Raw genomic sequence first — 18,209 nt, forward strand, 5'->3', positions numbered from 1 at the left:
TAGTTCCCTCTGTGTTTGTGCTCGCTCGCTCGTGCAACCTATATGCTGGTCCTACGCCTATGCTGGCTGGTTGTTGCAAGGCTACAGATATCAGATCGTGTGCTGTGGGGTTGGGGAATATGTAGGGTGTTGCGGTTGGGCGCCGGTTTTGTCCTGTCGAAATCGCGACGAAATCTTGTAGCCTACTGCGCCTGTGAGTCGTGTCTTCGTCGTGTAACGACACCCATCATGTGACACGTAAGAGGCATCAGCTAGCTGGTCTTGCCCTGTGACCGTTGTCTCGTTAGATTTGGATGTCCTGGTTCTTACCGATCTTGCTTAACATGCTTGTAAGTGAAGAACCGCACCGAGCATGAGCAGGAGCAGGGGCTGTAAGTAAATTTTACTCTGCGCAAAGTGCAAAGGTGTCCATGGGAAGCTTGGTGCATCGTCGACAGTTAAAACCGCTGCAGCAACCTTTGCGGACCGCGTGGACAGTCATTCGGAAACCACCTTCGAATTCAGGCTTCATTACTTACGCACGGGCACGGGCACGGCAGTGAAGGTGATCACACTTCACAGGTTCCGCTATAGCACCAAGCAACATTGACTCATTATGCATTAACAAGTTCACATGATGCACTGGGCCGAGCATGGGTGGGCCCCACGCTGCTGCGACCTGCGGGGAGCAAACCCATAGAGAGAAAGAGCGCAATTAGCGACGAGTAATAACCCCTTTAATCTCGCTCCCTCCCCTGAGAAATCCTCTTTTCTCTCTCTCTCTCTCTCTGCTTATGCGCTGAGCGCCCTGGAAGTACGAGAAAGAGACAAGACACAGGGAGGCCACCGCCGCGAACAACACCGGCCACGCCAAACCTTCTCAGGCTTACATTTAGCGGCAGCCACCAATCCATCCAAAACTGCACAGCCACCGGGACAGGAGGATCCTCCATCCTAGACCTCTGCGCACCTGCCTGAGCCACCGGTAGGATCGGCAATCAACAGAGAAAAGCTGCCATTGCTGCTGCTGCAGGAGCAGGAGCAGGAGCAGAAGCAGAAGCAGAAGCAGCAGGAGGCGGGAGGGGAGCTCCCGGCCGGAGCAATCGAGGACGACAATGCCCCTGTCCAGGCACACGGTGGCCAACGAGTACTCCCTCGGCGGCCGCGACCTCTACAAGCGGGCCGACCAGCACGACCCCGAGGCCGTCCTCGACGGCGTCGCCACGGCCGGCCTCGTCGGCCTCCTCCGCCAGCTCGGCGACCTCGCAGAGTACGCCCATGCTGCTCACATCTCTCCTTTGAGTTTCTCTCTTCTTTTCCTTCTATCCCACGGATTCTTGCAAACATTTTGGGATTGTTATTTTTGCCGCGTCATGAATCATGAATGTCGTTTGGGTCACTGGTGTTGACAGCAAGTAGATCACCTAATGCTTTTCTTTCGAACAAATTCGGTGGTTTTCAGACCCTTTTTTTCGGACCAACTAAACTAGGTGATTGATGTATGGATTAGCGCCCTTGACTTCGAGGTGGTTAGCTGTTGTTGTTGATAGTCTTGTCCTTGCTAGGCAACAGAGAGCAGTTTCTTTTTCTCGGTTGTGACCAAGCACTCTCTTGTCATCATATAACTTCCATTATTATTTAATCTTATGTTCCCATTCATGTACTGGTAGAAAAAAAAATACTTTGATTAGTAGAACCTGAAGGTTGAAGCAAAGACAATACAATACTGGCGCTGCTCTAAAAGTAGCCAAAGTCTGATCCCCAAGAATTTAGAATTACGACATGCTGAATCACAAATTGTTCTTGGGATCGATGGAGACGATCATTGCCTTTTCCGTTCTTCATCAACTTCAGATTTTATTTGTTTTACGCGAGGGGTGCAGTACAAGTGTACATCTCAGCTATAATATCCTTGTGTGTGGCTTCAATGTTTCAGAGGTTCTTGAATTGCACTTAAGCCACATCTTAGGACATACTAGTTCAATCGTCAGCCTTCTTTGTCTTAGGCTCCTTTTGGCGTAGCAGTGGCATTTACTCCTAATTAGCAAGCACTTTTCTTCTGAGAAGAGATTTCTGCAACCACTTAGATTTTCCGCTATAACGTACAGTACTTAATATAATTATAGGCAGATGCACGACAATTCATAACTTAACGTTTTGACCATGATGCCACCATCTGTGACCAGATTTGCGGCAGAGGTATTCCACGGTCTGTATGATGAGGTGATGACCGCTTCGGCGCGGGGGCATGGGCTCGTGCTCCGGGTGCAGCAGCTGGAGGCAGAGTTGCCACTCCTGGAGAAAGACGTCTGTCAGAGGGATTACCTGTACGTTGCTTCTAACAGGGGTAGGTTCACTACAGAGCACAAACTTCCTCTCTGTAAACTTGCATCTTTCAACTGCTTGTATTTATATATTTATGCTGCACTGGAGTAACGTTGCCATGCTCATGCAGGAGTTGATTGGCATGCGAACCTGAGAGTGGACCATGGGGTTGTGACGACGGGCGACACGCCTCGCTTCATCATGGACTCCATCAAGCAGTGCCATGGGCCTCCAAGATTGTTCATGCTTGACAAGTATGATGAGCTACCCGACCCGCCCTTTCCGTCCTTGTGAGTTGGAGGTAGTGAAGCGATGTACTCATGCTTATGAAAGTATGGTCAACTTTCAGGTATGATATTGGTGGCGAAGGAACGTGCATGAAGAGATACTCAGACCCGGCCTTCTTCAAAACAGATTCCGCATGTTCCAGAATGCTACAGGAAGGAATGAGAACAGAGAGAAGACCAATTAGAACCATGGTAATCAACTGTTAATCTATAGTCTTGTTATTGCATTAAGTTCATATATACTACTCCCTCCATTCCTAAATATAAGTCTTTTTTAGAGATTTCACTAGGGACTACATACGGAGCAAAATGAGTGAATCTACACTCTAAAGTATGTATATATACATTCGTATGTAGTCTTCTAATGAAATCTCTAAAAAGACTTATATTTAGGAACGGAGGGAGTACTAGTGTAAATCATGGTAGTTCACTCAGTTGTGATCTTTGTTGATATAACCCTACTAGTGTAAATCAGAATAACATTCTGGACTGAAAGTTTCTTGTGCTAACTGTTTATCTGGAAAGGATATTCAACATATTTTGTTCCTTCCTTCTGCAGGAGATCAGGCCGAACCTGCAGAATGCTGAGATTTTCGGACCTTCTGATGGAGCCAACAATGGCTCGAGGTGCACCCCCATCCCCCATAAGAACAACAAAAATCTTCTGCTAACTGTAACTTTATTATTCTCTGTTTATTCCTTCTTAAACAAACCTACCATTTCCCTGCATAGGTTCAAGACTGATTTATCAGATGAAGTTCTGGATGAAGTCCCGACAAGGCGCCAACGACTGAAGCACCGACAACTAAACGGGACCGTGTTCCGAAGCTTCAGACCGCAGATGCAGGACCTTTATGAAAAGTCCTCACCAGAGGAGAAAACCGTCTCCATGGACCGATCAGAGGTGCAGATATCTTTCACCGTCTCACTCGACACAAATGCTGAAGAAAGAGATATCATGATGGACACTTCCAGCAGCACTGGGAAGAGCAAGGAAGGCTACTATGCCACAACACGCAAGAGGAGGTCGACTTCCCAAGAAACACCGTCAAGCTGTTCAGATGACCGTTCAGCAGGAAGCAGCAAGGGATACAACTCTGAAGTTGACATTTACGTCGACGCGCTCACCACAATGGGGTCTGAAGTGGGGACAGACTCAGAGCACAGGGACCATGGTGGACAAGGTGTCTTTGCATTGGCACCGTCAGGCAAGATGTGCTCTGATGCTCAGGGTGCCGCAGTCTCCAGGTCTAGTACCTTCAGTAAAAAGGAGGACTCTTGCTCTTCAGATGTTGCCTCGGCAAACAGAGATGAGGCTGATCACTCCGAAGAAGATGCCTCTGTCTGTGTACCAGAGGCCAAACTTGTTGGTGGTGAACATGAGAGGACTAGCTCGTTGGAGGAATTGTTTTCACAAGAAAAGCCGGTTTCTTGCGAGCATGAGAGGACTGTTTCCTTGGAGGAGCTGCTCACCGGGGACATGCTTCTTTCAGAGTCTGACACAAGGGAATTAGTTACTGAGTCCAATGGTAACGCTATTGTCAGTAATGCTACATCCGATGGTACAGCTGATGCTACTAAAAGGTCCAAGGGGAATAATGTTTCGGCCATTTCCTTCAAGAAAACAGCGAGCAAGAGGTGTGTCGAAAGCATGGAGCTGTTTGCCTCAAAAGTCGGCATTCTGCCAAGGAAACTCTCCAAGAAGCATGACCCATTCTCTGATTCCCTCCGTAACATGGCAAAGCAGCTGCTTGAGCTCAAGTGTGATGGCACTCAAGATACTGACTTGTATGAGTTTGAAGTGAATGGCGACGGATTCAACGTGGAGTGTCGGAAAATGGCTCACCCTCGTGTTGAAATCATGGAGGAAAGTTTCAGGAAGAGCATTTCTTTTGATTCACCTCAAGATGATGTTGGTTCAAGGGAATGCCAGCTGGAAGTAGTGGACCAAGAGTCAGACCATGATGTCCCAACTGCTGACAGTCCACAAGATTCAGTCCCTGATGAAAATGGTTTTCAGCACACCGATGTCTACCTGACAGTCATCACATCACCGAGTCCCAAAGAAGAAGAAGAAGAAGAAGAAGAAGGATGGGCGGTTGTGGCACCTGATGAGCATTCATCTGCTGGCATTGTCGATCATGCATCAGAGCTTATTCAAGAGCAGACTGAGGATATACATACTGAAGTTTTTTCTGAAAATGCATCTGACATGAGTGAAGATTTGAAAGAAATCCGCATTTGCGACGAGCATGTGTATGCGGAAGATGCCGATGGATGCAGTGAATCTGAGGAATATGCATCGGATGAAGAAATCGCAGAGAAGACAGGAGAGCATGTGGCTCCAGATGATGTGATCTCCTCGCGGATTTCGTCCAAGCAATCTGATGATCCTTGCCAAGTAACTCCATTCACTCTCACAGATGCAGATTTTGCAGTAGCAAGTGAAGGCCCGGAAAACTACATCCCTGAAATGGAGCATGTCACATTGCTGGAAACAGTCGTGGAAACGGGATTGCCTAAAGGTTTGACTGAATCAGTAATTAGCAGTGAGGCTGCCGGGCCAGATAATGAACAGTGCTGTCTGCATCCAGAAACTAGTTTACCGCAAGATACTGTCCTTGGTAGCTGTGAACTTCTAGACCAAAATGAGCAACTGCAGCTGCACAGCTCATCCATGATGTCTGCCATTCCAGATCCAGCTGTGAACACAGGGGAAATACATGAATTGCATGAAGAACCGCCTAATCCATGCAACGGCATCAGCACTGAAATTTTTGCAGATCAATTGGCTCCTGACTCCAGAGATTTGCCGCTGCCAAGCATTTCAAGTTTTGATTGGATGTTAAATGGTTTAATGAATAAGTCATTGAACGTGGTTCCTGCTCCATCAAGTAATATAATTGACAATGGTTCATCTGAAGATACTGAAGAAGCACCACCACTTCCACCTCTTCCCCCGATGCAGTGGCGAGCGACCAAGCTTCAAACAGGATCCATATCTTTATTTGCAAAATCGGGGAGACCACCTAGGCCAAAACCTCCAGTGAAACACCAGGAAAATGATAATAACTTTGCACTAGTTGAAACAAATCAAGAGTCGGAAAATGCTCAGGAAATAAGCCGGAACAATGGTTTTACTTCACAGAAGGAAACGGCACAGGCAAGAGTTTGCAGCGAGACCCCGAAAGATCTGTTACCGGAGAGTGATTCTCAAGAAAATAATCTCCAAGAAGGATACAGAGAGTGTGATGTGCAGTCTTCTAATCTATTTTTCTCATCAGAAGTCAAGTGCAACACAGACGTCACTTCAGTAGGCGACGACGCCCACACTATGAAGCCACCTGAGCTTATAGTAATTCCAGAGGAGGCATGGTCTGAGCTGGTAGATATAAAACCGATACTGAAGCAGGAGGAAGAGAGAAAACAGCAGCTCATAAATAGAGTTTCTAATTGCAGTAGCATTCATGCTAGTGGTTTGCCAACTGAAAAGACCACTGTGGATCATGAAAGATCTGACCAAAAGGAGGAATTGTCAGCAGCGGATAGCAACACAATTACAGATTCAGAAGAAAACAAACCAAATGGGCTTCCTTGTCAAGATAATATTCAGAGTCCTGACTTCTCAGTACAACAGGAAGATAGTTCCAATGACATGGTTAAGGAGTTCTCTTCAGCATTAGAAGAGGAACTAGCAAAGTTACCTCCTCATTCAGTGCCAGAACCACCTAAATATCCTCTCCTTCAAGTTATTTCTCATGATAGAAGCATGGTATACCATATAACTACTTCCATATTCTGCGTTTGATCATCACCCTGAGTATATTGACTTAATTTTTTCTTTTCGTGTTTGTAGCTAAGAAAGGCTCCAACTTTGGTTCAGCCATCAAGTAAGCTTTCAGATGAGAAGAACACAGTGCTGGATGAGATAAAGAACAAGGTAAGCCTTCACCCTGCACATAAACAACATCGTTGTTCAGCTAGATTATATCCTAAACATAAACATGCTTTGTTTGTAGACTTTCAACTTGAAACCGGTTGTTGCAAAGAGACCAAATGTGATGGGTGGTCCAAGAACAAACTTACAAGTGGCGGCCATTCTCGAGAGGGCCAATGCGATTCGCCAGGTTAAACCCTCTTGCTTCATCCTGTATATACTTGCTAGAAGTTTCAGCTGACAATAGCTTTATCATATGGCACGGTACTGAGATGATACATTCTTCTTTTAAAAACAGGCGGTTGCAGATGACGATGACGAGGATAGCTGGAGTGAGTAGCTTTCCTCAGAGCAATTTGGCTGCTGATGTTTCACATGTTATGCGCAGGTCTTGTGCTCGTGTTCTTGCATGAAGAAAATGGTAGAACATATCAGTAGTCAAATGCAACTTTTTCTTCATCTCGAGAACACCATGCCAAGACAGTTTGATCTGTGCCAGCGTATTTTGACGTTTTCAGGGCATGCCATATGTTTATTATCTTTTGATGTGCCTCCTGAAGTTTGATTCTTGACAAGGACTGTATGTGTACGCCCATAGACTAGTGTGATTTTGTAACTGGAGTGTATATAGAAAGAAGCAAAAGTGCACATTTTGTCTGGTCAAAACCAAGTCTTCTGAAGCAGTCAAGCAACTGGGCTTATATTTTTTCTTTCAACAGTCCAACTCAACTGGGGCCTATATGTTGAGTAATTAGGCACAATTTTCATGATTAATTTCAAAATATAAAGCATGATGATACTAGCTACTAACATGTGAAACTCTAACATACTAGATGCAGTAGACAACATGAATAGCAGCAACACAATATAGCAAAACATGTACGCATCTAACATGTTCATCAGGCCAACGGGAACACGACGCACGTACCGAACGTTTGCAGATGAAGCAGATGTGTTCGGTGCAGCTATGTTGTTGACGATGACGTTGGCGATGACGGGACGAAGTAGACGACGCTTGAGGCGGCGGTACGCAGCGCCGCCCGACTTGCTAGGTAGACGACCCGTTGTGGAAGCAGCGAGCAGTCGCGCAGAGCGCTTCCCAAAAACCTAATTCGCCCTCTCCCGTACAGGATCACAAAGGCGACTGGTTTCGGAGACCCGCTCCCCCATTTGCCGGTGGACGCCGACGCTCGGGATGAGGTGGACTACGATGGCGGCGCAAGTTGTGAGACGAGGCAAAACCCTAGATGTTTTTCGGTGTGTCTTTGGCCGACCACGATAAGCAGTATATATAGGAGGACCAAGGTCGGCTCCGTGTCGCGACCACGTCTCAAACCGACTTGGTTTCCAAGTCGTATACTTATCAAACAAGATCTGCCAAGACATAAAAATAAAACGGCAAAAGGTAGCCGCGCCCCCGCAAGGCATCAGACCGGAATTTGGTGGATCATTCACGCGCATGTCGCACGTACGCGCCGGCCCGGCCCGACGAGGCAAGGCGAGCGAGCGCGGGGGTGTGGTTCTCTCCTTTCTCTTCTCAACACACACTTAGAGTGGTGGGGAGGACTCACTATATAAAGAGGTCCAACACTTCCTCCACTAGCGGTATGGGACTAAACTTTAGCATCACCACACCACCATTTGCCATTTTTTTCATGGGTTCAATTTGAGATTTCAGAATTTTGTAGATGGCCCAAGCCCATTAATTCTAACAACCCCCCACCAGATCTCAAATACCCATTTAGAGATTTGCCTTTTCTCTCCACTTGTTTAATATACCAGTGTTTCAGCAGAGACTGTTAAGTTAAACTTCTGCGTAGAATTTTAAGCTACATCCACCCACAACTTGACAATGGACTATGCCTTAAATTGCTAGTTTTGTGTGAACAGGTTTCTCTCAAAGTCTTAACCAGTACCTGGCTGCCAGTAGGCTACCCCACGGTTTGGAGCATATACGTCGTACTCCCTGGTCTCTTCGTGAGCTTACTAGAGATTCCCTGGTCTCTTCGTGAGCTTACTAGAGATTACCCAAATCTCCTAGATTGCGACGTTTTACAATCGGAGCTCATATAGGTGTGTTCTTTCAAGATTGCTCTGTAGGACAACATCTTTGCTATAATAGCCAATAGAACCACATTAAGGTATGTTGCCAACCTGACTTACAACACTTAAGCCTTACAACTCTAAGAGTTTTGCATCTTCACTTAGAGACGGTCACTTATTACTCTCCTCTGTTAACCAATAGCTTATTCTTCCCAGGTCCTAATTCACGGGATCTCCGATCACAAAGGTTGGGTTACTACTATGGTGTAACGTCTATGGGCCTCATACCCATCTCCCTCGATGCAATATCTATCACATTTCGTGATAGTCCCTTTGTAAAAGGATCTGCTAGGTTTTTGTTTGTTTAATATACGTAACAGTTATTACTCCGGAGTTTCTCAACCTCCTAACAGATTTCAAACGTCTCTTCACGTGTCTTGATGACTTTGCGTTATCCTTAGAATTATTTACTTTAGCGATAACCATTTGGTTATCACAATTCATAAGAATAGCCGGTACAGGTTTTTCAACCACATGCAAGTCCATCAAGAGTTCACGCAACCATTCTGCCTCTACAGTGGCTGTGTCTAAAGCAGTTAGTTCTGCTTCCATAGTTGACCTTGTCAATATGGTTTGCTTGCAAGACCTCCATGACACTGCACCACCTCCATGAGTACAGTGTCATATGGTTTGCTTGTCAATATGGTTTGCTTGCAATACCTACACATACCCACTTGTAGTGTAGAGTACATCAACACCAGAGATCCAATTTGAATCACTATATCCTTCTAGCACAACGGGGTGCCCTGAATAGTGAATTCCATAACTCATAGTACCTCTCAGATAGTGCAAGACCCTTTCTAGTGCATGCCAATGATCATTACCCGGGTTGGACATGAACCTACTCAGTTTGCTCATAGCAAAAGAGATGTTTGGTCTTGTAGCGCTAGCTAGGTACATGAGTGAACCGACAATTTGAGAGTATCTTAATTGATCTCTCGTTTCTTTCTTGTTCTTTCTAAGTGTCACGCTGGGATCATAAGGTGTTGGAGAAGGCTTGCTATCCATAAAGCCGAAACGGCTCAAGACCTTCTCAACACAGTGAGATTGCGTTAGAGTAATCCCACTCTCATCCTTAATAAGTTCGATGTTTAGGATCACATCGGCTTCTCCCAGATCTTTCATGTCAAAACTCTTTGATAGAAAAGTCTTGACCTCATTGATCACAACAATGTTTGTACCAAAGATCAATATGTCATCCACATACAAACATAATATGACACTATTGCCTCCACCATGGCGATAGTAGACACATCTATCAGCCTCATTAATGACAAATCCCGCAGAAGTCAAAGTTCTTTCAAACTTCTCATGCCATTGCTTAGGTGCTTGTTTCAGACCATACAAAGATTTTAGCAACTTGCACACCTTTTTCTCTTCTCCTTTTACCACAAACCCATCAGGCCGATCCATATAAATTTCCTCTTCCAACTCTCCATTTGGGAAAGTTGTCTTTACATCCATTTGATGAATGATCAGACCATAAGAGGCAGCCAAGAAAAGTAGCACCCGAATGGTGGTTATTCTAGCAACAGGTGAATAGGTGTCAAAGTAATCTCCGCCTTCTTTCTGAGTGCAGCCCTTGTCCACAAGTCGCGCCTTGTACTTATCAATAGTACCATCAGGCCTTAACTTCTTTTTGAACACCCATTTACAACCCACAGGTTTACAACCATAAGGTCGTTCAGTTAACTCCCAAGTTCCATTAGAAATAATTGAGTCCATCTCATTATGAACAACTTCTTTCCAATCATCTACATCTGGAGACGCATATGCCTCTTCAATAGAATTGGGAGTATCGTCCACAAGGTATACGATGAAATGATCACCAAAGGATTTTGCAACCCTTTGTCTCTTGCTCCTTACAGGAGCTTCATCGTTATCCTTCTCATGTACTTCCTCAGGTGTTTGTTCAATATAATCATCAAATGTACTAGATTTAGAATTTAGCTCAGAAGAAAATCTAGCAATGCTATGCATATATTTCATAGGAAACATATTCTCAAAAAATGTTGCATCACGAGATTCCATTATAGTATCTACATGCATATCAGGAACCTCAGATTTAACTACTAAAAATCTATAAGCAATGCTTCGTTGAGCATAACCCAGAAAAACACAATCCACTGTCTTTGGTCCAAGTTTGCGTTTCTTGGGGATAGGAATATTGACCTTTGCCAAACATCCCCAAGTGCGCAAATAAGAAAGTGATGGTTTTGTCCCAACCCACTCTTCATAAGGGGTTTTCTCTTTATTTTTGTTAGGAACTCTATTCAGGACATGACATACAGTCAACAAAGCCTCCCCCACCACGCCTTAGATAAACCAGCAGTGTCTATCATGGCGTTCACCAAGTCAGTCAACGTGCGGTTTTTCCTCTTGGCAATCCCGTTTGATTGGGGCGAATAGGGAGGCGTCCTCTCATGAATAATACCATGTTACTCACAAAATTCATCAAAAACTTTGGAAAAATATTCTCCAACACGATCCGACCTAAGACGCTTGATCTTTCTCTCTAGTTGATTGTCAACTTCAGCTTTATAGATCTTAAAGTAATCGAGAGCTTCATCTTTAGTTTGCAACAAATAAACATAGCAAAATCTAGTCATATCATCAATCAAAGTCATGAAATATTTCTTTCCACCTTTTGTCAACACACCATTCATCTCACATAGATCAGAATGTATGAGTTCTAGAGGTGCCAAGTTTCTTTCTTCGGCAGCCGTGTGAGGCTTTCGAGGTTGCTTCGATTGCACACAACTATGGCACTTAGAACCTTTGGCAAGTGTGAAATTAGGAATTAAACTCATACTGGATAGCCGAGACATTAAACCAAAATTAATATGACATAAACGAGAATGCCAAACACTTGTATCATCATTAATACTAGCACAAATTTGGTTTACTGACTTATTGCAAAAATACGAAAGGGAAAAGCGGAACAAGCCTCCGCACTCATAGCCTTTGCCTATAAATTGTCCAAATCTCGACACGATTACTTTATTTGACTCTAAAACTACCTTAAACCCATCTCGACATAGAAGGGAGCCACTAACTAGATTCTTGTTCATAGTAGGGACACGCTGCACGTTCCTTAGTTGCACGATCTTTCCTGAAGTAAACTTCAGATCCACCATGCCAATGCCACGTACAGAAGCATGCGGCCCATTCCCCATTAGGACGGAAGAATCCCTTGCGACCAGATAAGAAGTAAACAAAGAGACGTCAGCACACACATGAATGTTAGCTCCTGAATCAGTCCACCATGAAGATGATTGGAATACTGAAAGAACAATAGGTAAGTTACCATACCCATCAGTATTGCTAGTGGTCACCATGTTGACTGTCTTGGAGCTGGTTTTCCCTCTGTGGTCTGCGCGTTCTCGGCATTCCTTGGAAAAGTGTCCGAGCTTCCCACAGGCGTAGCGCTCTAGCTTAGCCTTGTTGAACTTCTTCTTCTTGAAGGTAGTAGTCTTTATAGGCTTGTTAAAAGCAGGCTTGTTCTTTCCTTTGTTCTTGTTCTGTGGGAACCTTTGTACCATGTTGGCAGTAGGTTGAACCTCACCTCCTTTCTCAATAGTGTATTTAGCACGATCTTTCTCTTCAACATCAAGAGATGCAATTAGACTTTCAACTGATATCTCCTGTCTCTTAGGTTTCAGAGAAGTGGCAAAGTTTCTCCATGAAGAAGGCAACTTTGGAATCATGCACCTAGACACAAATTTATCGGGTAGATCACACTTAAGGAGTTCCAGTTCCTTCACAATACACTGTATCACATGAGCTTGTTCAACCACAGAACGGTTACTCACCATCTTGTAGTCGTGAAAATTCTCCATGATGTACAATTCACTGCCTGCATCTGTAGCACCGAATTTAGCCTTCAGTGCATCCCACGGTGTCTTTCCATCTTGTATGTGCATGTACATGTCACACAGACGGTCAGCAAGAACACTCAAAACGCATCCCACAAACATAGTGTTGGCTTCTTGGAACTTTCTCTGATCTTCATTAGAAGCTCCCTCTGGCATGCCAGCACTAACATGGAAAACTTTCAGAGCAGTAAGCTAGAGCGTCGATCTCACTTCCCACCTCTTAAAGTGCACACAGGTAAACTTATCTGGCCTGAGTGCATTAGAAAATCCAGCCATAGTTAACTCAGGAAATTGCCTACAATTAGGTTTTTGGATTGTTGAGCAATTAGGCACAATTTCCATGATTAATTCCAGAATATAAAGCATGACGATACTAGCTACTAACATGTGAAACTCTAACATACTAGATGCAATAGACAACATGCATAGCAGCAACACAGTATAGCAAAACATGTATGCATCTAACTTGTTCATCAGGCCAACGGGAACACGACGCACGTACCGAACATTTGCAAATGTGTTCGGTGCAGCTATGTTGTTGACGATGACATTGGCGATCACGGGACGAAGTAGACGATGCTTGAGGTGGGAGTACGCAGCACCGTTCGACTTGCTAGGTAGACGACCCGTTGTGGAAGCGACGAGCAGTCGCGCAGAGCGCTTCCCAAAAACCTAATTCGCCCTCTCCCGTACAGGATCACAAAGGCGAGTGGTTCCGGAGACCTTCTCTCCCGTTTGCCGGTGGAGGCCGACGCTCGGGATGAGGTAGACTACGATGGCGGCGCAAGTTGTGAGGTGAGGCAAAACCCTAGATGTTTTTCGGTGTGTCTTTGGCCGACCACGATAAGCAGTATATATAGGAGGATCAAGGTAGGTTCCCTGTCGCGACTACGTCTCAAACCGACTTGGTTTCCAAGTCGTATACTCACCGCACAAGAAATTCTCAACTTGTCTGCCAAGACATAAAAATAAAACGGCAAAAGGTAGCCGCGCCCCCGCATGGCATCGGATCGGAATTTGGCGGACCATTCACGCGCATGTCGCACGTACGCGCCGCCCTGCCCGGCCCTGCCCGGCCAGGCCCGTCCCGTCCCAGTCAGGCTAGGCGAGGCGAGCGAGCGCGCGCGTGTGGTTCTTTCCTTTCTTTTCTCAACACACACTTAGAGTGGTGGGGAGAACTCACTATATAAAGAGGTCCAACACTTCCTCCACTAGCTGTATGGGACTAAACTTTAGCACCACCACACCACCACTTTCCCTTTTATTCATGGGCTCAATTTGAGATTTCAGAATTTTGTACATGGGCCAAGCCCATTAATTCTAACATTATATATAAGATATTAGATAAGTATATACACTGGCGGAGCTAGACATAATGTGCAGGGGGCGAACATGAAAATACGAGTGTTTGGGGGGGCAAATGCTAAAAAAGTTCTCGTCTAAGTCCTCCCATTTTTTTCTTCACGGGTTGGTTTAAAGCTGGGGGGGGGGGGCACAGCCACCCCAGGAATACACATAGCTCCGCCATTGAGTATATACATAGTTTAAAATAACCCGTTGTAGGTTTTGGAGAGCCCTTCCGCAAAAGTTATGCACTTTTAACACTAAACTGAAAATGATGGTAATAGCTGGCTAACTCCTACTATAGTGCTAAATTTGGGGTTATTTAGCGCCGCTATAGCCAGAAGTGGACCCAAATGAGTTCTATAAAGGCATCCATTTGTGTTATTCTTCCTTCTTGTTCTTTATCTATACCACTATATTGCGTAGGAATAGCTTTGAATATCGGTTGTTTCGGCTGTTGGATGAAGATGATCCAATGGTTGAGAGGTGGCAAATCTGAATAGTCTTGGTCACTGGATATTTTCTTCACCACATTGGATTCTGCCATGTGCTTATGTAACAAGGACATTTCCCCTTTGTTCTAGACTCTTCCATACTTCAATTCTTCAAGTTTTTCTTTGTTAAAAGTATTGCCATTCATGTTCTATCTTCTATGTTGTACAATATGCCCATAATACATACACCTCTCATTTGTTCTAGGCTCTTCTATACTTTAGTTTTCCCAAGTTTTTCTATTCCAAAAGAATTGACTTTTTTTTGGTTCTGCTTTGGTTCAAAGCCAATATAATATATTTACAAAGTCCAATATTCTTTGCAAATGGAGTACTCGATTGTTCTTATGTATTTCACTAGAGTATTGTGTAGTATATACCATAGAGTCATCACATATTATGTAGTTATAATTTGATTCCGAATGGGATGGGTGATGAGACTCAAACCTATATCTTAAATTTCATCTGTGTGTGACTCCAAATGTACATGCTTGCCTGTTATAATATGGTATGTTGATATCTGGTTGCACTGACTCTTACGTGCAAGGCACGTGTAACTAACTAGTATATACGATGTCTTATTGCAAAGCTTGGTAATTGAATTAGGATGCCTGATTAGTGCTTGGTTTTTGGATGTCTCAATCTGAGCATATTTATACGATGGTTGATTGTATGTTTTTCAATTGTTCATGACTTAAGTAAAAAGTCATCTACCGTGTCGACGACAGCGGATCTCAGTGGCGTGCCACAAGGGGGTCTTGGCGTTGTACGTGTGTTGATGGGCGTGCACATGGTGTTGGCGTTGTCTGGCATGGTGATGTCAACGACAGTTGGGTCTGACAAGGTCAATGCAGTGATCCCTCCTAAAGTTGGAATGACAGAAGAAGGTGGCGACGGATTCTGGAGCGTGCTCATGCGGTGCGCGTCGAGGGTCTGTTAGATTGGATGGTGCTCTCGACTCGCCATGGAGCGGCTTGATGAGGCCAACGGTTTATATGGCGTGCGTTGGTGCGCGTCAACACACATCATCAAGCTAGTAGGTGTAGCGGCATAGACCGTGAGAAAGTTGGCTTTGCGTTGATCCATGCATTTATTTTGTAAAACTTTGTTGAATAATACAATAAAGAGGGTTGTGTGCATCACTCGATGTAGATCAGGGGTTATCCTCCTTTTCAAAAACGAGTAAAATGCCAAATGGGGCTTAGCTTTGCTATAACTTTTCATAGCTTCTAGACGATCCATCGCTAAATGTCAGAGCCCGCCATTTGAAACTAATAGGGAATGGCTTAGGGGAGTTGAGTTTTGGGTGATGCATGTAATATGGTTGTACTTCATAATCATGTTGCATTTAAGCGAGAGAAAAACTAAGGTCTTCTTGAGTTAAAACCCTTCCCAAAGGGATTGGAGAGAATATGATAGAATTTGGGGGGGATTTTGGCTTGCAGGCGATTTAATTGCCTTCATTCCTTTCAATTCCCTTCAATTCCATCTTAATCGAACAAGCCCTAAGGGTTTAGCTGAACGAAACTTGCTACATATACTTGCTTTTTTTGCGGGAATGTTTCATGCTAAATTCTGAATTATGGAACATATAGGTACTGGTCACGTTGTTAGGCCGAATGACTAGATACATTGTAATCTCCTCAATCTCCACGCATCTCTCTCTCCATCTCTTTCTGACACCCCCTCTCTCTCTTTCTCTCTCTCTGTGTGCTTTGCATAACTTAACTAAATTTATATGTGCCTCTCGGGATAAGCCCCGATCAATATAAACACCACGCAAGCCTCCTATGGGTGGTTGAGACACTTCACATATTTTCACATGGTATACATAACACTTTCTCTTCCATATCATCTAGCCTAAATTTCTACCTCCCTGCCATGGCGTCCTTGTATGGCTCATCTTCCTCCTCCGTCCCGACCTCTCAGGTTTCAGAAAAATTCACCTTTACCAACTTCATCTTATGGAGAGCCCAAGTGCTATCGCAGATTAAGTTGCGGGCATGTACGGATATCTAGATAAAACCTTCGTTGAGCCAGCAAAAACCATCACCACAAATAACTCTAAGCCACCAAATCATTGTGAATCGTGCACACATGGTTTGGATGAGAGAGGATCAACAGGTGCTTGCTATCGTCGACTAGGGGGGGGGGTGAATAGGATACTAACAATTTATAACTTCTTTTAACAATTTAGGCTTAACAACAAAATAGGTTGCCTAGATATGCAACTAGATGGACAACCTATATGATGAGCTCAACAATAACGACACAACAGGCACAAGATGCAAACACAATATAAGCTTGCACAAAATAAAGGTTAGAAGTGACCACAAGTGGAGTCGATGGAGACGAGGATGTGTTACCAAAGTTCCCTCTCTTTAGGGGGAGGTACGTCTCCACTGGAGCGGTGTGGAGGCACAATGCTCTAAAAATGGCACAAGGGTCACCGTATTCTCCTCACGCCCTCGCACAATACACGATGTTGTGATTCCAATAGTGGTGCCCTTAAAGGCGGCGGTCAAACCTTTACAAACAAGGTTGGGGATCGTACCACAACTTAATTTTAGGCTCCCAACACCACCATGAAGCTTCACCATAATGAAATGTGGCTCCGACGTGACCTCTTCCATATAGGATGCCCAAACACGCAAGAGTAACAAGATCCTCAAGGGTTTAGTGGGGGAAATCAAATTTCTCTTGGTGGAAGTGTAGATCAAAGTCCTCTCCTCGAGACATTAGAGGATAAAAAAGTTTTGATGGCTAGAGAGAGAGAGATCAGGCGAAATTGAGCTTTGGGGCAACAATGGAGTAAAGGGGATAAGAGGTATGTGTTCTTGGGGAAGAAGACCCCCTTTATGTAGTGGGAATTAAATCCATGTGTTATGCACTCAACCCACACTCAAGCGGTACTACCGTTCTAGGGAGCGCTACTACCACATAGAGTTGTAGTTCCTGCCATAGCCTATGAGTATTGCCTGTACTGGAGTGGTAGTGCCGCCGGAGCGGTACTATCGTCCATTAGAGTGGTACAACCGCTTAAGATAGTAGGCACAGAGGAACAACAGTAATAGAGCGGTGACATAGTGGATGTACCGCACAGAGTGGTACTACTGTGTCACTACTGTCCTACTACCGTTAGGGAAAATTTAGGTAATACAAACTTGCACACCCTATGAAAACAAGCGATAGTAGCAACGGTAGTAATAAGTGGATGTACGACGCAATTGGTACTACTACACTACTACCATGCTATTGCCACTAACACGATGAGGGCAACATAAACTTGTAAAGAACCTAAAACTGAAGCGGAAGTGGCCGCGGTAGTAAGAAGCGGAAGTATCGCGCAAGCGGTACTACCGTGATATTGTCTCTAGTGTGGTAGGATGGTAAAAGAAACCTGCATGCAGTCTCTGCACATGCGATAGTGGCCCATGGTAGCTCACAACGAAAGTACCGCCTAAGATGTACTACCGCTTATGTGCAACAAAAGTGCCCTGGACCCTCCAAGTTGCGGGAAGGGTATGTGGGTGCATATGGATTTGTGTACGTGTTGATTCCACCCAAACATTTCCAAAACACCCCCCTCTTAATAGTACAGATTTCCTATGACTCAAATCAACCAAAAAGAAATGCTAGAAAATCGTGTTCGCGCTTTCTTCCAATGAGGGGAATAAAACCGTCTAGTGCCATATGTGAGAATGTCTAAAATGCTCAATGCACACGGTTAATCCACAAATAGCATTGCTATCAACCACCAACACCATTATAGAAGATATGCCCTAACACATATTTCCTCAATAAACTATTCTGGGAGGTGCTTGTACAAGTCACCTCTCATGAGAAATCCCACACACAAGTTGTTGTG

The 18,209-nt window shown here is 44.6% G+C and overlaps 1 protein-coding gene across 1 annotated transcript; it reads left to right on the forward strand.

Annotated features, from left to right (window-relative positions):
• Positions 1–585: 585 nt before the first annotated feature.
• Positions 586–7,211, forward strand: LOC123448867 (protein SCAR2-like). The gene is made up of 9 exons (XM_045125895.1): positions 586–1,249; positions 2,166–2,326; positions 2,435–2,558; positions 2,654–2,783; positions 3,151–3,218; positions 3,324–6,363; positions 6,448–6,531; positions 6,611–6,718; positions 6,827–7,211. Exons 1-9 carry the CDS (start codon positions 1,095–1,097, stop codon positions 6,866–6,868), a joined length of 3,912 nt encoding a protein of 1,303 aa, XP_044981830.1. The 5' UTR covers positions 586–1,094; the 3' UTR covers positions 6,869–7,211.
• The last annotated feature ends 10,998 nt before the right edge of the window (positions 7,212–18,209 follow it).

This window comes from Hordeum vulgare, chromosome 4H (assembly GCF_904849725.1).
Source record: "Hordeum vulgare subsp. vulgare chromosome 4H, MorexV3_pseudomolecules_assembly, whole genome shotgun sequence".
NCBI classification, from domain to species: Eukaryota; Viridiplantae; Streptophyta; class Magnoliopsida; order Poales; family Poaceae; genus Hordeum; species Hordeum vulgare.

Coding starts and splice junctions, on each gene's coding strand:
- LOC123448867 (XM_045125895.1), top strand. CDS start 1,095: ATGCCCCTGTCCAGGCACACGGTGGCCAACGAGTACTCCCTCGGCGGC. Junction 1,250..2,165: donor CAGCTCGGCGACCTCGCAGA/GTACGCCCATGC, acceptor ATCTGTGACCAG/ATTTGCGGCAGAGGTATTCC. Junction 6,364..6,447: donor TTTCTCATGATAGAAGCATG/GTATACCATATA, acceptor TCGTGTTTGTAG/CTAAGAAAGGCTCCAACTTT.